The sequence below is a fragment of the Gorilla gorilla genome, chromosome 20 (genome assembly GCF_029281585.2).
Source record: "Gorilla gorilla gorilla isolate KB3781 chromosome 20, NHGRI_mGorGor1-v2.1_pri, whole genome shotgun sequence".
Classification (NCBI taxonomy): Eukaryota; Metazoa; Chordata; class Mammalia; order Primates; family Hominidae; genus Gorilla; species Gorilla gorilla.
The window spans coordinates 70,591,011-70,611,520 of NC_073244.2; the positions used below are offsets into that span (position 1 = coordinate 70,591,011).

Below are 20,510 nucleotides of genomic sequence, written 5' to 3' on the forward strand. Positions count from 1 at the left end.
ACTGTGTGCGTGGGAGGATCCAAGTCCAGTTGTATGAAAGGGCCAGGGCTCTTCAGGGAACACGTGGGGCTCCACTGGCCACACAGGGCACAGAAATAGCAAGTCACAACAACTATCACTTCGCAGAAGAGAATTACAGTGCACGGCCACCACCAATGACAAACAGATGCTCCTAGTGGGACCCCAACTGAAAAGGATACTGTCTCAGCTCCAGGCTGCAGGGCTGACAGGAAGAGCCTCGAATGCTACCAGGAACTCTGTGAAGCCCAGCTGCCTCACAGCCCACGTGGGGTGCTGCCTGCACTGCTCCCTTCGAAGGCTAGTTCTGTCCTCGAAGTGGCCCATAGCCTGATGAGGAGGCTGAGGCACGGGAGAGCACAGTATTGTGCCAAACCCCTACTGACTCCAATGGGGACGGCACCAGGTTCAAGAGGCCGAAGAAGAGACTGAGAGCCAGCAAACAAGATGTAGGGTTTTACTGGGGGCTTACATACCGGGGAGAGTCCAGGGGCGGTGGGCTGGGCAGGAGAACCACTTGCAAAAAGCATGCAGTTTATATGGCATTTTCACTTAACATCCTCCCCCTGACAACCTTCATTTAACTGAAAGCAAAAGGCCAGGATCCCTTGTACCACCAGCATTCCATGGGACAGGGCTAAGGACCCAGATGTTCCTCAAAAATAAGGAATGAATCTCTGAGATTCCTTAGCCGGGAACTCTGAACCACACTCAGGTGCGTCTGCCACACAGGGCCATTCTCAGGTGTGCTTAAGCATTGCTGTGGGGTGTGTTTACTATGCACACAAGAAGGGATGGGCAGGGTCGCAGTCTGCAGCACTGCCCACGGACAGCCCTTTGCATACGGGGTTTACTGCTGTGGGGTTCCTTTTCTCACCATCATCACCCCAGCTGTGCTCCCAAAGTTAACCCATGGACCACCGGCCTGGCACCACCACAACTGTTCCAGTGTCTGTAGCCTCACCTTCAGTTCCTACTGTGCCGAGAAGCCTTGGAGGCAGAGGCTCAGCACCCACACACCCCCACCTACATCTCCACTAGGCTTCAGGTAGCAGGTCCAACTCCTGAGACCGTGCAGACTCCCATTTTCCAGAGGCCTCTGCTCCCGCTGCTCCCCACCTACAAAGCTTGCCCCAGGGCCTCTACACGTGCCGTTCACAGTGCCAGGGACACTCCTCCCCCAGTTACTTCCTGCTTGCCCTTCTACCCTCAGTCCAGCAACCTCCAGGCTTTGTCAGATTGTGTATCCACAGCACTTCACAGGGGAGTTATCCACATCCACTGGCCCAGCCACCGCTTCAGTGGCCCACCAAAGACCCATAGATGAGAATCAGAGTTCTCATCTCTCTACCTCAGAGCAGCTGCGAGGCTGGCCAGCTCCTCCCACACCCTTGGCGTTACACAGACAGGGTCATCCTACAGGGATGGCTGAGGTTCTTTGCTGGGAGACAGGGAAGACCCTAAAATAAAGTCTTCAGGGCACTAGCCCCTGCACTCCTCCATTGCTCCTTCATCCACGCAGACACACAGACTTCTGTGAACACATCTGAGTTTATTCTGCCACTGCTACAGGGCCCACTGTCATTTCCAGCCCACTGAGGTTGAGGGTATGGCCAGGCTGGGATTCACGCAGGCCCAGGATGAAAGGGACACCGAGTGTGTTGGGGTGGGGGTGGCTGGCTTTGATCCCTACCCCAGTGGGTTGGCCAGGTGGTCAGAGCCTCCAGGTTCCCTCACACACAGCCTGGTACATTTCTGCCGTCAGGGGCCGGAAGGACTGGGCCCGGTTGTCCAGTACAAACAGAGGGTCAACCACGATCCCCACATTAAAGCCCTCACGCACCAACCGGGTCTTCATCAGTTTGAACGTGCTGGTGACCTCCATGGCATCCTGCAGGGCAGTGACCATGGTCCCCTCACTGTGACATCCACCCGCCCCCTGGCTATGATCTTCCACCCACCCACCAGGCCACCCTGGGCTCACCTGGATGCGGATGAAATGGGGGGTAGCGTAGGCAGGGAGCCAAGCGCGAACGTGCTGGTACAACTTCTCCCCGTCGAAAGTCTGGCCGGGGGCTAGCTGCACAGCAGCCATGCCCACCTTACCCTCACACCCTAGAGAGCAGTCTGGTCACTCTCGGCTGACCCATCTCGAGGGCCCATAGGTGACCCTCCAGCCTCGCCCAGCTCTGCTCACTGGCTGTGAGAGCCAGCAAGTCTCTAAACCTCTCTGGGCCCTAGCACTTCCCCACCTGTAAAATCAGAATAACGACCCCTCCACCCACAAAGCTGTTGGAAGTTTAAAATGAGAACCCTCCGCACCTGGCACGCACACGCCATACACGTTAACCTGTTGCAGGAAGTCCACCTGCGACAACACGCCCTCCACCTCGTACGTGGACACGTTCTCGCCCTTCCATCTGCAGGGAGGGAGCCGGCGCTTGTGACCACGCCCCCGGGAAGGAGAGGCCCCGCCTCTTGCCCCCGCCCCGCCCCTTTTGGGGATCAGGAGGCCCAGTCAGCCCCGCCCCCTCGAAAATCGAGAAGCCCCGCCTTCGCGTGGGAAGTCCTGACTCCAAGTTCCGCCCTCTTACGACAGGAAAGTCCCGCCTCTTCAGCCTGACTCCCTCTAGGATCTGAAAGCGTCCGTGGCCCCGCGCCAGCCCCGCCCCGAGAAACCCTGCCTCGGACCGGAAGGTGTCCCCGAGGCGGTCGCGGAAGTAGAGGAAGCCTTCGCGGTCCATGGCCAGTACGTCCCCGGTGTTGTAGTAAACGTCGCCCGATTGCCGCACGTTGCGCACCAGCTTCCGTTCCGACAGCTCTCGGGGGCCGCGGTAGCCCACGAAGGGTTGCTGGCTTACCACCTTGGTCAGCAGCAGCCCCGGCTCCCCTGGGGTAGGAGCAGGAACAAGAACCCCTGGAGCCCACCAGCCAAGCCCCCTGCTGGAGGTTTTCAACAACGGTGGACTCTTCATCACCCAGCACCCTGCCAAGGACAGACCCAAAGACACAGACAGGGAGATCCAGAGATGAGAGAGAGATTCAGAGACTTTGAGAGACTGCAACAAGCGACACAGAAAATGAGAGAGAAGTATAGAGAAGGCGGTATGGGGAGCCCATGAGAAACAGGAAAAGGATAACAAGAGATGGAAGACGGACAGACAAATGGCAGTGAGAAGAGATATGACCAGGACCTTGCAAGGCCCTGGGAGAAGACACTAACAGAAGGTACACGACAAGGGACCAATGGCTGGAATGCCGTCTTCCACAGAAAGCTCAAGAGAACAAATCAGATGGACACCCAGTGACCCAGTAAATCAGAGTAAGAGATCAAGGCAGGGGAGCTGGACAGAGCCGAGAAGCTGAGGCGGAGGCCCCAGATGGTGGTAAGGCAGGCCACTGGCTCAGGGTCCAGATAAAGGCTGCAAACCCCTCTAGTGAGCACCAACGTCAAGGTTTTGGGCAGCTCGCTCCAGCCAAGCAGAAGACTGAGGGTCGCCACCCCTGCCACCCAGGAAAGGCTCCTCAACCCCCATACCTAGCCCTACAGGGATGCAGAAGCCCTGATTGTCCCTCACAGGCTCCGCCGCCTCCATGTCGAACTGCACCAGCTCAAAGGGGGACAGCATCTGGGGTAGAGGGTGGAGTGTTGACATAGGTCCTGTGGGCTCAGCTTCAGGGCAGCTGCACACCAGGCACCCGCACACTCACTCGGAGGAGGCAGCTCATCTTGCCCAGGGCCCCGCAGCGCCCCACATAGTTGACTAAGCCCATGTTGCCTTCTGTGGAGCCGTAGACTTCCCAGATCCGAATAGGACCGAAGCGCTGCTGGAAGGTCTCCCACACATCAGCCCGTAGTCCATTGCCCATTGCCAGGCGGACTGTATGTGTCCGGTCCTCTGGTTGCTACAGGAATGTCCCCAGAAGGGTGAGGAGGAGGTGCTCTTGGGGCATGCCTTGGAACCTTTACCTAGAGGGGGTGTTATCCTGGGTCCTTACCTTGGGAGTTACCTGGAAGGTGATGGGGGACCTCTACCTAAGGGATCTACCTGGGTTACTTACATGAGAGTAGTTACTGGAGTCTTTTAAATAGAGGGTTACCTGCAGGGGCGACCTGAGAGCTTTGCCTGGGGGACGTTACCAGAGGTGACTGGAGGCCTCATCTGGGGTCTCACCTAAGAGTAGTTACCTAGAACTTTAATTTAATGGAAATTTAATTTTAATTAATTAATTTTTAATGGAAATTCTCATGATAGGGGTAGGGGCTATTATCCCTGTTTTCCAAATGAGGACACTGAGGCTCAAGGTAGCACAGCTATCAAAGAAACCATTATTGGAAGCCTTGTCTGAAACTCATTATCTGGGGTTCTTGCATGAGGTGTATTATCTGAGGGACTTGAGTTCAGTACCTGAATCTTTACCTGAGACCTTTACCTGGGATATCATCTGGGATTTCATACTTGGGTGTTCACCATGGAGCCCTAATCTTAGAGCCTCACCTGGGGAATGTTACACAAGTACCGCAGGAGCTCGCCCACATACAGGATCACTGTCACGCCATGCTGCCGACAGTCATCCCAGAAGCAGGAAGTAGAGAACTTGGGGGCCAGAACACAGGTGGCTCCTGGGAGATGACAGGAGAGGGGGTTTCAGGTCATGCTTCCAAATTGTTGTAAGAAGCTGCTTTTAGCACCTGTGCTCACCCACCCCCACACCCTAAAATACAGGACAATACTGAGTTCATCTTTGTGTCCTTGGCCCAGCCAGGACTGCTCTCACTAGAAGAGCATAGGCAGGCCTGGGTTCAAATCCTGTCTCCAGGATGCCGGGAAAGCTCCATGCCTGTTATAAAGTGAGCAATGCTAAATAACGGCTGTAAATATTAAATTTTTTATTTTTATTTTTGAGACGGAGTCTCGCTCTGTTGCCCAGGCTGGAGTGCAGTGGTGCAATCTCCGCTCACTGCAACCTCTCCCTCCCGGGTTCAAGCGATTCTCCTGCCTCAGCTTTCTGAGTTGCTGGGATTACAAGCCCCCACCACCGCAGCTGGCTAATTTTTGTACTTTTTTTAGTACAGACGGGGTTTCACCATGTTGGCCAGGCTGGTCTTGAACTCCTGACCTTTCAGGTGATCCAACCGCCTCGGCCTCCAAAGTGCTGTGATTACAGGCATGAGCCACCGTGCCCAGCCACATTTTTAATTTTTATTTTGACTTGTCACTGACTCGAAGCTCAAATCACTCTTGATTACGATAAATGAATGCCGAGCTAAGCAGATGGGTGGGCAGGTGGATGGATATGGTGGATGGATGGAAAGATGAATGGATGGACAGTTAGAGTAGTGAGTGAGTGGATGGATGGATGGACAGTTAGAGTAGTGAGTGAGTGGATGGATGGGTGAACAGTTAGAGTAGTGAGTGAGTAGATGGATGGGTGGACAGTTAGAGTAGTGAGTGAGTGGATGGGTGGACAGTTAGAGTAGTGAGTGAGTAGATGGGTGAACAGTTAGAGTAGTGAGTGAGAAGATGGATGGGTGGACAGTTAGAGTAGTGAGTGAGTGGATGGGTGGGTGGACAGTTAGAATAGTGAGTGAGTAGATGGGTGGACAGTTAGAGTAGTGAGTGAGTAGATGGATGAGTGGACAGTTAGAGTAGTGAGTGAGTGGATGGATGGGTGAACAGTTAGAGTAGTGAGTGAGTGGATGGATGGGTGGACAGTTAGAGTAGTGAGTGAGTGGATGGATGGGTGAATAGTTAGAGTAGTGAGTGGATGGATGGGTGAACAGTTAGAGTAGTGAGTGAGTGGATGGATGGGTGGACAGTTAGAGTAGTGAGTGAGTGGATGGATGGGTGGACAGTTAGAGTAGTGAGTGGATGGATGGATGGGTGGACAGTTAGAGTAGTGAGTGAGTGGATGGATGGGTGGACAGTTAGAGTAGTGAGTGAGTGGATGGATGGGTGGACAGTTAGAGTAGTGAGTGAGTGGATGGATGGGTGGATAGTTAGAGTAGTGAGTGAGTGGATGGATGGGTGGACAGTTAGAGTAGTGAGTGAGTGGATGGATGGGTGGACAGTTAGAGTAGTGAGTGAGTGGATGGATGGGTGGACAGTTAGAGTAGTGAGTGAGTGGATGGATGGGTGAACAGTTAGAGTAGTGAGTGGATGGATGGGTGGACAGTTAGAGTAGTGAGTGAGTGGATGGATGGGTGGACAGTTAGAGTAGTGAGTGAGTGGATGGATGGGTGAACAGTTAGAGTAGTGAGTGAGTGGATGGATGGGTGGACAGTTAGAGTAGTGAGTGGATGGATGGATGGGTGGACAGTTAGAGTAGTGAGTGAGAAGATGGATGGGTGGACAGTTAGAGTAGTGAGTGAGTGGATGGATGGGTGGACAGTTAGAGTAGTGAGTGAGTAGATGGATGGGTGGACAGTTAGAGTAGTGAGTGAGTAGATGGGTGAATAGTTAGAGTAGTGAGTGGATGGATGGGTGAACAGTTAGAGTAGTGAGTGAGTGGATGGATGGGTGGACAGTTAGAGTAGTGAGTGGATGGATGGATGGGTGGACAGTTAGAGTAGTGAGTGAGTAGATGGATGGGTGAACAGTTAGAGTAGTGAGTGAGTGGATGGATGGGTGAATAGTTAGAGTAGTGAGTGAGTAGATGGATGGGTGGGTGAACAGTTAGAGTAGTGAGTGAGTGGATGGATGGGTGGACAGTTAGAGTAGTGAGTGAGTGGATGGATGGGTGGACAGTTAGAGTAGTGAGTGAGTGGATGGGTGGGTGAACAGTTAGAGTAGTGAGTGAGTAGATGGATGGGTGGACAGTTAGAGTAGTGAGTGAGTAGATGGATGAGTGGACAGTTAGAGTAGTGAGTGAGTGGATGGATGGGTGGACAGTTAGAGTAGTGAGTGAGTAGATGGATGGGTGGACAGTTAGAGTAGTGAGTGAGTGGATGGATGGGTGGATAGTTAGAGTAGTGAGTGAGTAGATGGATGGGTGGATAGTTAGAGTAGTGAGTGAGTGGATGGATGGGTGAACAGTTAGATTAGTGAGTGAGTGGATGGGTGGGTGGATAGTTAGAGTAGTGAGTGAGTGGATGGATGGGTGGACAGAGTAGTGAGTGAGTAGATGGATGGGTGGATAGTTAGAGTAGTGAGTGAGTGGATGGATGGGTGGACAGTTAGAGTAGTGAGTGAGTGGATGGATGGGTGGACAGTTAGAGTAGTGAGTGAGTGGATGGATGGGTGGACAGTTAGAGTAGTGAGTGAGTGGATGGATGGGTGAATAGTTAGAGTAGTGAGTGAGTAGATGGATGGGTGAACAGTTAGAGTAGTGAGTGAGTGGATGGATGGGTGAACAGTTAGAGTAGTGAGTGAGTGGATGGATGGGTGAACAGTTAGAGTAGTGAGTGAGTGGATGGATGGGTGGACAGTTAGAGTAGTGAGTGAGTAGATGGGTGAACAGTTAGAGTAGTGAGTGAGTGGATGGATGGGTGAACAGTTAGAGTAGTGAGTGAGTGGATGGATGGGTGGACAGTTAGAGTAGTGAGTGAGTGGATGGATGGGTGAATAGTTAGAGTAGTGAGTGAGAAGATGGATGGGTGGACAGTTAGAGTAGTGAGTGAGTAGATGGATGGGTGAACAGTTAGAATAGTGAGTGAGTGGATGGATGGGTGAACAGTTAGAGTAGTGAGTGAGTGGATGGATGGGTGGACAGTTAGAGTAGTGAGTGAGTGGATGGATGGGTGGATAGTTAGAGTAGTGAGTGAGTGGATGGATGGGTGGACAGTTAGAGTAGTGAGTGAGTGGATGGATGGGTGGACAGTTAGAGTAGTGAGTGAGTGGATGGATGGGTGGACAGTTAGAGTAGTGAGTGAGTGGATGGATGGGTGGACAGTTAGAGTAGTGAGTGAGTGGATGGATGGGTGAATAGTTAGAGTAGTGAGTGAGAAGATGGATGGGTGGACAGTTAGAGTAGTGAGTGAGTGGATGGATGGGTGAATAGTTAGAGTAGTGAGTGAGAAGATGGATGGGTGGACAGTTAGAGTAGTGAGTGAGTGGATGGATGGGTGAATAGTTAGAGTAGTGAGTGAGTGGATGGATGGGTGGACAGTTAGAGTAGTGAGTGAGAGGATGGATGGGTGGACAGTTAGAGTAGTGAGTGAGTAGATGGATGGGTGGACAGTTAGAGTAGTGAGTGAGTGGATGGATGGGTGAATAGTTAGAGTACTGAGTGAGTGGATGGATGGGTGGACAGTTAGAGTAGTGAGTGAGTGGATGGATGGGTGGACAGTTAGAGTAGTGAGTGAGTAGATGGGTGAACAGTTAGAGTAGTGAGTGAGTGGATGGATGGGTGAATAGTTAGAGTAGTGAGTGAGTGGATGGATGGGTGGACAGTTAGAGTAGTGAGTGAGTGGATGGATGGGTGGACAGTTAGAGTAGTGAGTGAGTGGATGGATGGGTGGACAGTTAGAGTAGTGAGTGAGTAGATGGGTGAACAGTTAGAGTAGTGAGTGAGTGGATGGATGGGTGAATAGTTAGAGTAGTGAGTGAGTGGATGGATGGGTGGACAGTTAGAGTAGTGAGTGAGTGGATGGATGGGTGGACAGTTAGAGTAGTGAGTGAGTGGATGGATGGGTGGACAGTTAGAGTAGTGAGTGAGTAGATGGGTGAACAGTTAGAGTAGTGAGTGAGTGGATGGATGGGTGAATAGTTAGAGTAGTGAGTGAGTGGATGGATGGGTGGACAGTTAGAGTAGTGAGTGAGTGGATGGATGGGTGGACAGTTAGAGTAGTGAGTGGATGGATGGGTGGACAGTTAGAGTAGTGAGTGGATGGATGGATGGGTGAACAGTTAGAGTAGTGAGTGAGTGGATGGATGGGTGAACAGTTAGAGTAGTGAGTGAGTGGATGGATGGGTGAACAGTTAGAGTAGTGAGTGGATGGATGGATGGGTGGACAGTTAGAGTAGTGAGTGAGAAGATGGATGGGTGGACAGTTAGAGTAGTGAGTGAGTGGATGGATGGGTGAACAGTTAGAGTAGTGAGTGAGTGGATGGATGGGTGAACAGTTAGAATAGTGAGTGAGTGGATGGATGGGTGGACAGTTAGAGTAGTGAGTGGATGGATGGGTGAACAGTTAGAGTAGTGAGTGAGTGGATGGATGGGTGGACAGTTAGAGTAGTGAGTGAGTGGATGGATGGGTGGACAGTTAGAGTAGTGAGTGGATGGATGGGTGAACAGTTAGAGTAGTGAGTGAGTGGATGGATGGGTGGACAGTTAGAGTAGTGAGTGAGTGGATGGGTGGGTGGACAGTTAGAGTAGTGAGTGGATGGATGGATGGGTGAACAGTTAGAGTAGTGAGTGAGTGGATGGATGGGTGGACAGTTAGAGTAGTGAGTGAGTGGATGGATGGGTGGACAGTTAGAGTAGTGAGTGAGTGGATGGATGGGTGGACAGTTAGAGTAGTGAGTGAGTGGATGGATGGGTGGACAGTTAGAGTAGTGAGTGAGTGGATGGATGGGTGAACAGTTAGAGTAGTGAGTGAGTGGATGGATGGGTGGACAGTTAGAGTAGTGAGTGAGTGGATGGGTGGGTGGACAGTTAGAGTAGTGAGTGGATGGATGGATGGGTGAACAGTTAGAGTAGTGAGTGAGTGGATGGATGGGTGGACAGTTAGAGTAGTGAGTGAGTGGATGGATGGGTGGACAGTTAGAGTAGTGAGTGGATGGATGGGTGAACAGTTAGAGTAGTGAGTGAGTGGATGGATGGGTGGACAGTTAGAGTAGTGAGTGAGTGGATGGATGGGTGAACAGTTAGAATAGTGAGTGAGTGGATGGATGGGTGAACAGTTAGAGTAGTGAGTGAGTGGATGGATGGGTGGACAGTTAGAGTAGTGAGTGAGTGGATGGGTGGGTGGACAGTTAGAGTAGTGAGTGAGTGGATGGGTGGGTGAATAGTTAGAGTAGTGAGTGAGTGGATGGATGGGTGGACAGTTAGAGTAGTGAGTGAGTGGATGGATGGGTGGACAGTTAGAGTAGTGAGTGAGTGGATGGGTGGGTGAATAGTTAGAGTAGTGAGTGAGTGGATGGATGGGTGGGTGGATAGTTAGAGTAGTGAGTGAGTGGATGGATGGGTGGACAGTTAGAGTAGTGAGTGAGTGGATGGATGGATGGACAGTTAGATTAGTGAGTGAGTGGATGGATGGATGGACAGTTAGATTAGTGAGTGGATGGATGGGTGGACAGTTAGAGTAGTGAGTGAGAAGATGGATGGGTGAACAGTTAGAGTAGTGAGTGAGTAGATGGATGAGTGGACAGTTAGAGTAGTGAGTACATGGATGGGTGGGTGGTGACATGCAGAGGCAGGGGGGTAGAAAGATGGATAGGTGGCTGGGTGACGTGGCTCACGCCTGTAATCCCAGGACTTAGGGAGGCCAAGGTGGGTGGATCACGAGGTCAGGAGATCAGGACCATCCTGGCTAACACGGTGAAACCCGTCTCTACTGAAAATACAAAAAATTAGCTGGGCGTGGTGGCGGGCGCCTGTAGTCCCAGCTACTCAGGAGGCTGAGGCAGGAGAATGGCGTGAACCTGGGAGGCGGAGCTTGCAGTGAGCCGAGATAGCGCCACTGCACTCCAGCCTGGGCGACAGAGTGAGACTCTGTCTTAAAAAAAAAAAAAGGAAAAAGAGAAAGATGGATAGGTGCAAGGATGGATAGATGGGTGGGTGGATGAATGAATGAGTGAGGAAGTAGGTGAGTAGGTAGATGGGTTCGTTGGTGAATGTTTGTATGGATGTATTGACGTATGGACACATGGATTAATAAGATATAGGGGGCTGGGCATGGTGGCTCACACTTGTAATCCCAACACTTTGGGAGGCTGAGTGGGGTGGATCACCTGAAAGATCAGGAGTTTGAGACCAGCCTAGCCAACATGGTGAAACCCCATCTCTACCAAAAAATGCAAAAATTAGCCAGGCGTGGTGGCGCACACCTGTAGTCCCAGCTACTCGGGAGGCTGAGGTGGAAGAATCACTTGAACCCAGGAGGGGGAGGCTGTAGTGAGCCGAGCTTACACCACTGCACTCCAGCCTGGGTGACAGAGTGAGACCCTGTCTCAAAAGAAAAAGAAAAAAACTGAATCTAACAACACCTCTAGTTAAAGTTTCCAATTTAACAAGAAATGCAGATGAAAGGGGAACAGAGACCTACAAGCAAATACAATGGGGAGACTGCTTAATTGTTAAAAACAAACAAACAAACAAACAAACAGAAAAACAGCCAATTGGCTGGGCACAGTAGCTCACACCTGTAATCTCAGCACTTTGGGAGGCCAACGTGGTCAGATCACTTGAGGCCAGAAGTTCAAGACCAGACTGGCCAACAGGGCGAAACCCTGTCTTTACTAAAAATACAAAAAAATTAGCTGGGCATGGTGGTCCACACCTGTAATCACAGCTACTCAGGAGGATGAGGCATGAGAATCGTTTGAACCCAGGAGGCAGAGGTTGTAGTGAGCCAAATCACACAACTGTACTCCAGCCTGGGTGACAAAGCAACTCTGTCTCTAAAAACAAAACAAAACCAAAACAGCCCATTGGAGAAATCTGAACATAGACTGGACATCACATGGTATTAAGGGGTTACATCATATGATATTAAGGACATCATATGATATTAATGTTGTTACGTGTAATAATCACTTTGGTTACAGTTTCTTCAGTGCTTATATGTTAGAGATATGTACTGCAATATTTACAAGCATAAAGATACAGTGTCTAGGATTTGCTCTGATATATTCTGGAAAAAAATAGGGAAGTGGCTGGGCACGGTGGCTCACGCCTGTAATCCCAGCACTTTGGGAGGCCGAGGCAGGTGGATCACCTGAGGTCAGGAGTTTGAGACCAGCCTGGCCAACATGGCGAAACCCTGTCTCTACTAAAAACACAAAAATTAGCCGCTTGTGGTGGTGCGTGCCTGTAATCCCAGCTATTCAGGAGGCTGAGGCAGAAAATTGATTGAACCCTTGGGGGGGGGGGAGGGTGCGGAGCTTGCGGTGACCCAAAGTGGTGCCACTGCACTCCAGCCTGGGCGACAGAGCGAGACTCCATCTCAAAGAAAAAAAAAAAAGAAATTAAACTGGCAGCATGTTAACAATTATTGAAGCTGGGTGAAGATACCTGAAGTGTCATCAAACTATTTTCACTTTTTTTTTTTTTTTTTTTTTGAGACGGAGTCTCGCTTTTTGCACAGGCTGGAGTGCAATGTCTAGATCTCGGCTCACTGCAACCCCTGCGCCCCGGGTTCAAGCGATTCTCCTGCCTCAGCCTCCCTGGTAGCTGGAAATACAGGCGCCCACCACCATACCCAGCTAATTTTGTATTTTCAGTAGAGACAGGGTTTCACCATGTTGGCCAGGCTGGTCTCAAACTCCTGACTTCAGGTGTTCCGCCGGCCTCAGCCTCCCAAAGTGCTGGGATTACAGGCGTGAGCCACCATGCCCCGGTAATTTTTGTATTTTAGGTAGAGACGGATTTCGCCATGTTAGCCAGGCTGACCTTGAACTCCTGACCTCAGGTGATCCACCAGCCTCATCCTCCCAAAGTGCTGGGATTACAGGCGTAAACCACTGGGCACAGCCTAAACTTTTCATAATTAAAAAAACAATTTGGCCGGGTGCAGTGGCTCACGCCTGTAATCCCAGCACTTTGGGAGGCCGAGGTGGGCGGATCACCTGAGGTCGGGAGTTTGAGACAAGCCTGACCAACATGGAGAAACCCCATCTCTACTAAAAACATAAAAAAAAATTAGCCGGTCGTGAGGGCACATGCCTGTAATCCCAGCTACTTGGGATGCTGAGGCAGGAGAATCGCTTGAACCCAGGAGGCAGAGGTTGCAGTGAGCCAACATCGCGCCATTGCACTCCATCCTGGGCAACAATAGTGAAACCCCGACTCAAAAAAAAAAAAAAACATTTGGCCGGGCACAGTAGTTCACACCTGTAATCCCAGCACTTTGGGAGGCCGAGGCGGGCGGATCACGAGGTCAGGAGTTCGAGGCCAGCCTGGCCAACATGGTTAAACCCTGTCTCTACTAAAAATACAAAAGTTAGCCAGGCACTGTGGTGGGAGCCTGTAATAACAGCTACTAGGGAGGCTGAGGCAGGAGAATCGCTCACAAGTGCTCACCACCATGCCTGGCTTTTTTTTTGTTTAACAGATGGACTCTCACTATGTTGCCCAGGCTGGTGTTGAACTCCTGGGCTCAAGTGATCCTCCTGCCTTGGTACCCCAAAGTGCAGGGATTATAGGCATGAGGAACCACACCTGGCCATGATAAAAGTTTGAAAACAAACAGACGCCAGGCGCGGTGGTTCACGCCTGTAATCCCAGCACTTTGGGAGGCCAAGGTAGGTGGATCACCTGAGGTCAGGAGTTCGAGACCAGCCTGGCCAACATGGCAAAACCCCGTCTGTACTAAGAATACAAACATTAGCCAGGTGTGGTGGCGCATGCCTGTAATCCCAGCTACTCAGGAGGCTCAGCCTCAGCAGAGAATTGCTTGAACCCGGGAGGCAGAGGTTGTGGTGATCTGAGATGGTGCCACTGCACTCCAGCCTGGGTGACACAGCGAGACTGTGTCTCAAAAACAAACAAAAAAGAAACAGAGAAGTATATGCGAAATTAAACTGGCAACATGTTAACAATTATTGATGCTGGGCGAAGATACATGAGATGTCATCAAACTATTTTCACTTTTTTTTTTTTTTTTGCAAGGGAGTTTCACTCTTTTTGCAACCCCCGCCTCCCAGGTTGAAGCGATTTTCCTGCCTCAGCCTCCCGAGTAGCTGGAAACACAGGCTCGCATCACCACACCCAGCTAATTTTGTATTTTCAGTACAGACAGGGTTTTACCATGTTGGCCAGGCTGGTCTCGAACTCCTGATTTCAGGTGATCCAGTGGCCTCAGCTTCCCAAAGTTCTGGGATTACAGGCGTGAGCCACCATGACCGGCTAATTTTTGTCTTTTAAGTAGAGACAGATTTCACTATGTTGACCAGGCTTGTCTTGAACTCCTGACCTCAGGTGATCCACCCGCCTCAGCCTCCCAAAGTGCTGGGATTACAGGCGTGAACCACCAGGCACAGCTAAACTTTTCATAATTTAAAAAAAAAAAGAAAGATTTGGCCGGGTGCGGTGGCTCATGCCTGTAATCCCAGCACTTTGGGAGGCTGAGGTGGGTGGATCACGAGGTCAGGTGTTGGAGACCAGCCTGGCCAACATGGTGAGACCCCATCTATACTAAAAATTCAAAAATTAGCCGGGCATAGTGGTGGGCACCTGTAATAACAGCTACTCGGGATGCTGAGGCAGGAGAATCGCTCACAAGTGCTCACCACTGTTGCGGGAAGTCAGGGACCCTAACAGAGGGACTGGCTGGAGCCACGGCAGAGGAACATAAATTGTGAAGATAACATGGACATTTATCACTTCCCAAATAATACTCTTATAATTTCTTATGCCTGTCTTACTTTCATCTCTTAATCCTGTTATCTTCATAAGCTGAGGATGTACGTCACCTCAGGACCCTGTGATAATTGTGTTAACTGTACAAATTGATTGTAAAATGTGTGTTTGAACAATGTGAAATCAGCGCACATTGAAAAAGAACAGAATAAGAGTGATTTTAGGGAACAAGGGAAGACAACCCTAAGGTCTGACTGCCTGCGGGGCTGGGCAAAAAGAGCCATATTTTTCTTCTTGCAGAGAGCCTATAAGTGGACGTGCAAGTAGGAGAGATATTGCTAAATTATTTTCCTAGCAAGGAATATTAACATTAAGACCCTGGGAAAGGAATTCATTCCTGGTGGGAGGTCTACAAACGGCCGCTCTGGGAATGTCTGTCCTATGCAGTTGAGATAAGGACTGAGATGCACCCTGGTCTCCTGCAGTACTCTCAGGCTTACTAGGGTGGGGAAAAACCCCGCCCTGGTAAATTTGAGGTCAGACCAGTTCTCTGCTCTTGAACCCTGTTTTCTGTTGTTTAAGATGTTTATCAAGACAATATGTGCACCACTGAACATAGACCCTTATCAGTTCTGCTTTTGCCCTTTGCCTTGTGATCTTTGTTGGACCCTGATCAGTAGTTCCGTTTTTTGCCCTTTGAAGCATGTGATCTTTATACCTATTCTCTGTTCTTACACCCCCTCCCCTTCTGAAATCCTTAATAAAACTTGCTGGCTTTGAGCTCAGGTGGGCATCACGGTCCTACCGATATGTGATGTCACCCCCAGAGGCCCAGCTGTCAAATTCCTCTCTTTGTACTCTTTCTCTTTATTTCTCAGCTGGCCAGCACTTATGGAAAATAGAAAGAACCTACATCGAGGCCGGGCACAGTGGCTCACGCCTGTAATCCCAGCACTTTGGGAGGCCAAGGCGGGCGGATCATGAGGTCAGGAGATTGAGACCATCCTGGCTAAATGTGAAACCCCATCTCTACTAAAAATACAAAAAATTAGCCGGGTGTGGTGGCAGGCGCCTGTAGTCCCAGCTACTGGGGAGGCTGAGGCAGGAGAATGGCATGAACCCAGGAGGCGGAGCTTGCAGTGAGCTGAGATCGCACCACTGCACTCCAGCCTGGGCGACAGAGCGAGACTCCATCTCAAAAAAAAAAAAAAAAAAAAGAACCTACACTGAAATATTAGGGGCAGGTTCCCCCCGATACCACCATGCGTGGCTTTTAAAAATTTTTTTTTAACAGATGGCCTCTCACTATGTTGCCCACGCTGGTGTTGAACTCCTGGACTCAAGTGATCCTCCTGCCTTGGCACCCAAAGTGCAGGGATTATAGGCATGAGCAACCACACATGGCCATGATAAAAGTTGGAAAACACAAAAAGGCCGGGCGTGGTGGGTCACACCTGTAATCCCAGCGCTTTGGGAGGCAAATGCCCGCAAATGCGGGCAGATCACAAGGTCAGGAGTTTGAGACCAGCCTGACCAACATGGTGAAACTTAGTCTCTAGTAAAAATACAAAAATTAGCTGGGCATGGTGGTGCGTGCCTGTAATCCCAGCTACTCAGGAGGCTGAGGCAGGAAAATCGCTTGAACCTGGAAGGCGGAGCTTGCAGTGAGCCGAGATCGTGCCACCGCACTCCAGCCTGGGCAACAGAGCGAGACTCTGTCTCAAAAAAAAAAGAGAGAGAGAGAAAATAGCCAGGTGCGGTGGCTCACACCTGTAATCTCAGCACTTTGGGAGGCCAAGGCAGGTGGATCACGAGGTCAGGAGTTCAAGACCAGCCTGGCCAAGATGGTGAAATCCCGTCTCTACTAAAACTACAAAAATTAGCCGGGCGTGGTGGTGGGCGCCTGTAATCCCAGTTACTCAGGAGGATGAGGCAGGAGAATTGCTTGAACCCAGGAGGCAGAGGTTGCAGTGAGCCAAGATCATGCCACTGCACTCCAGCCTGGGCGACAAAGCAAGACTCTGTCTCGAAAAAAAATAAATTAAAAAAAATTAAAATAAAAAAAAAAGAGAAAACAAAAAGAACAAGCTATGGAGAGGTCCCCGTCTAGATTCTGAATCAAGAGTCCAGAGAGACAGCCCTATGGAGTGCTTGAGAGCATTCCTACTCCAGCTGCCCTTGGGGCCATGTCACAAATCTGGGCCAGCATCCCCATCATCTCCTGAGCACCACACCTTCCTTGGATGCCTGTGACCATCACTCATATCAGGTCTTGTCACCTCCTGACCAAAGCATGGCCATTAGGGACTGTGTGGGAGTCCAAGCTTCTGTCCATGCGGCCCTGGTACTCATTGGTGGGTGTCCCTTCTCAAAAGTGAGAACACAGGGTGCTGGGTAACCTATGGTGTCTTTTTGCCTTGACAGCCCCACGCTGACACTTACTCCCGTGGTCCTGTAGACTGGAGGGATCCTCAGAAGTGGGCTTACCGAGATCTAAGCAGCCGAGGATCCCAACGACAAGTCCCATCACATGGTACAGAGGCAGGACCGTGTAAACCACATCATCAGCTGTGGCCCCAGATAAGGACAGCATCTTGCTCATCTGCAGTACCCGCTCATGCGTGAGGATGGCTGGCTTCGGGAGGCCTTGGGATGAAGGCATGGCAAGGGCAGGGTGGTGACATGACAGCACAGAGAGGGGCCTGACCAGAGGGATAGATCTCCAACAGCCAGGCCTACATTGGGGTTTGAGGCTCTCAGAGAACAGTCAAGTATAGGGATTTGTGGTTGGGTTCACAGGCTGAATTTGGACTGAAAGTAATATGTCAAGATCAAAGGTTTCAGTGGCTGTTTACTGGACACAGGAAGAATTCTGGCATTGACCTCTCAAATTACATTGGGGGTCAGAGTTCAGGCCAAATATCAAAATCAAGTCTGGGAGCAGTGGCTCACGCCTGTAATCCCAGCATTTTGGGAGGCTGAGTTGGGCAGGTCACCTGAGGTCAGGGGTTAGAGACCAGCCTGGCCAACTTGGGGAAACGCTGTCTCTACCAAAAATACAAAAATTAGCTGGGCATAGTGGTGTGTGCCTGTAATCCCAGCTACTCAGGAGGCTGAGGCAAGAGAATTGCTTGAACCCAGGAGGTGGAGGTTGCAGTGAGCCGAGGTTGCACCACTGCACTCCAGCCTAGGCGACAGAGCAAGATTCTGCCTCGAAAAAAAAAAACAGCCAAACAAAAAACAAATGTCAAAATCAGAGGGTAAAGTGGTTTCAGAGGTCAACACTGAGTCACAAGTCAAGTGTGGGGTCAGGTCAGCCTGAGAGTTCAGAGGCTGGTGCTAGGGCTAATGGGCACGCTCACCAGTGGTCCCCGAGGTATAGATGAAGAGGGCAGGGCTTCTCCATGTGATCCCAGCACGCAGGTCAGCAGGCACTGGGTGGGAGGGCGCCGCATCCAGGGCAGCCCCCAGAGCCCCCACCCCTGGTGTAGGGGAGGTATGGCTGAGGTAGAAGCAGCGGATGTTCTCAGCCTGCAGCTTGGGAAGGATCTCCTCCAGGCTCTCCCGGAGGTCTGCAGAGATGGGTCAGAGGAGAAACAGAGGCAAGGCTCACCTTTGAGGTTGCGAGGTGGGATCTGAGACCCACAGATGCAGGCAGAGGAGCGGCTAGTAGAGAAAAGCGTCCATGTTGTTTGGTAAAGAATCCCATCGTTAGTATTTTTGGTCAAATTGTGGGAAAATTAAACTCTGATGACCTGAGAACTACTTTCTGCTCATAAGTCTTGATTATAATTGCCTGTGAAAGTAGGCAGGTGGGGACCAAGGGCCTCTGCCAGTCCCAGCAGGACCCCTGTCCTATAGTCCCTGCCCTTGCCCCCTTCCATTCTCCACTGGCTCCAAGGCCCTCACCTGGGTCCACCACCAGCACCCGGGCCCCAGAGCTCAGCACAGAGTGTGCCAGGGGCATCCCTCGGCCATGCGGGTTGATCCAGGCTGTTGGGCAGCCCAGCTTGGCCAGCCCCAGCCACATACACAGGGCTGGAACGGCCTGGGAAGCCAGCACAAGGAGGGCAGTAGGCTCCCCGGCACACAGGCTCGCAGGGTCACCCAGCTCAGCCTTCAGGGCCCATGCCGCCTGGCAGGCCCGGGCATCCAGCTCACCAAAGGTGACTGAGCTGGCCTCAGGCCCCGTCCACACCAAGAGTGCCCTGCCAGGCTGCGCTCGTGCTCGCCGCTCGAAGGCATCTACAAAGGTGTCAGGCGGCTGCTGGCTCAAGCATCCCCTGATCTTCAGGCCCAGGTGGAGGATCTTGGCCAAGAAGATCACATCAGCCGGCAGCCAGCGTAGTCCTGGGGGCAGCCGTGCTGGCAGGAGGGTTAGTGCCAGGGCCGCAGCTGCCAGGCTCAGCCCATGGGGCACCCAGGGGCTGAGCCAGGGCCGTGCTAACATGGCCAGCCCAAGTAGCACGCAACATGTGGGATCCCCCAGGAGCCAGCGCAGGGTCAAGGCCACAGCCACTGGCCACACTGGCTGCCCCAGGCCCCAGAGCAGGAGCAGCAGCAGCAGCAGCAAGGCCAACTGTTGCCTGACACCCATGGTACCAGCTCCTCCCTAGGAGCAGCAGCTGTGGAGTGTTCAGGCTCACCTCTGGCCCCTCAAGAGTAGCCCAATGGCTCCTCCCCAGGGGTGGTGGCCCTGGCGCTGCTGACAGTGGCTGGTCCTCTCCCCAGGACTTTGCCCCCAGCCCTTCTCCTCTACGTTTGTTTGCTCTGCCTGGTCTTGTGTGTGGGTCCAGCCCCTCTCTGCCTGGCGCTAACCCTTTCCATCACTGGCCTCTGGGTTCCCAGGTCTCTGCCCCTTGGGCACCACCACTAGCCTCCTTCATGCTGTCCTGCTTGCCCCATCCACCCTCCAGGGCTGGCATCTAACTCCCTTGCCTCCCCTCCCATCCCTGCTGGGTACCAGACACTCAGAGCACAGAAATCCCTGCCCTTGGGAACACTCCAATCAGGCCAAACAGAAAAGCAACAGGACAGCAAGGTGGACCTCACTGGGAGGTCCTCCTGTGACACCCACTGAAACCCTGAGGAGAGGGGCTCAGCCAGGCTAAGCCCCTTGTCCCATGATCCAAGGAATCATAGCCTCCTGCCAGGCATACAGCAAGTGCTCAGGAAATACAGGAACACTTGCATCGCCTGGATTCAAACCCAGCTCTGCCCCCCACCCATGTGCTTGCTCTGACTCTCTGCTCCACCTCTGGCTTTGACGACGATGGAGTCCTGGGGTTCAGGAGACTGAAGTCAGCCCATGATGCACACAGTTGGATCATGAAAGCCCTGGCCTCTCACCTTGAGGAAGCAGTCTCAGAAGGTGAACCCAGAGGAGCTGCCATTGGCCTAGGAGCCTGGCAGGTCAGGCTGGGGTATGGCCTGGGGCCATACCCCACTCCACCAGCTCCAAATCCTTATGGCAGGGCACCTAGGCTAGGAGCCACTATTGTGCTGAAGAGGAGAGGGGCAAAGAGTGGCTGCTGTCTCCGCTGGATGCAGGGGCCTGGGACACTGGCTGGCCAGTAGGGGTGGTGTCCCCAACCGCCCAGCAGTCAGCCCCAGGATCCCACCCCTCACTGTTTTCTGCCCCCAACACGGCCATCGGAGCCCTCCCTGAACTTTGCCCCCAGCACCAAGGGCAGATATATGGGGGCTTATATACCCTCAGTGCAACCTGGCCCCAAAGATCCCCCTGGGCTCCCCACAAGTAAGGTGCTCAGCCATGTCCATCAGGGTCGGGGAGGGGAAGTCTTAAGTCCAAAAGACCCTTGGAGCCTGACTGGAAGATCTACGGGAGGGGCCTCAAAGGTCGTGGACAGCAGCAACCAGGAGTATGATGGGGCTTTCACGTGGCCTCCCTCTCGGAGACCCACCTCAGATGTGGCCTGCCTATCCTACTCCCCACAGGACTGAGGGATCCAAGAGAAGCAAGTGCCGGTTATATATGCAGCCCACCTCAGCCCCTACAGAATAGAGGT

The 20,510-nt window shown here is 52.0% G+C and overlaps 1 protein-coding gene and 1 long non-coding RNA gene across 2 annotated transcripts; one reads left to right on the forward strand and one right to left on the reverse strand.

The window, feature by feature from the left end:
* Window positions 1-1,550: 1,550 nt before the first annotated feature.
* SLC27A5 (solute carrier family 27 member 5) lies at window positions 1,551-19,930 on the reverse strand. Its single transcript, XM_031004546.3, has 10 exons — window positions 18,391-19,930; window positions 17,844-18,053; window positions 16,969-17,127; window positions 4,518-4,642; window positions 3,730-3,924; window positions 3,557-3,647; window positions 2,710-2,908; window positions 2,341-2,438; window positions 2,003-2,133; window positions 1,551-1,909 (listed from the first exon to the last, which is right to left on the reverse strand). Exons 1-10 carry the CDS (start codon window positions 19,076-19,078, stop codon window positions 1,733-1,735), a joined length of 2,073 nt encoding a protein of 690 aa, XP_030860406.1. The 5' UTR covers window positions 19,079-19,930; the 3' UTR covers window positions 1,551-1,732.
* On the forward strand, window positions 2,711-18,243 carry LOC129528747 (uncharacterized). The gene is made up of 2 exons (XR_008674058.2): window positions 2,711-3,946; window positions 16,906-18,243. It is a non-coding gene; the product is annotated as an uncharacterized lncRNA (long non-coding RNA).
* Window positions 19,931-20,510: the final 580 nt, after the last annotated feature.

What these genes read in the sequence shown, in the direction of transcription:
- SLC27A5 (XM_031004546.3), bottom strand. Translation starts at nt 19,078, where the DNA reads ATGGGTGTCAGGCAACAGTTGGCCTTGCTGCTGCTGCTGCTGCTCCTG. An exon ending in GGTGCTGGTGGTGGACCCAG is followed by an intron (nt 18,054 to 18,390) that starts GTGAGGGCCTTG and finishes CCATCTCTGCAG; the next exon opens with ACCTCCGGGAGAGCCTGGAG. An exon ending in GTATGGCGTGTGCGTGCCAG is followed by an intron (nt 2,134 to 2,340) that starts GTGCGGAGGGTT and finishes ACTGCTCTCTAG; the next exon opens with GGTGTGAGGGTAAGGTGGGC.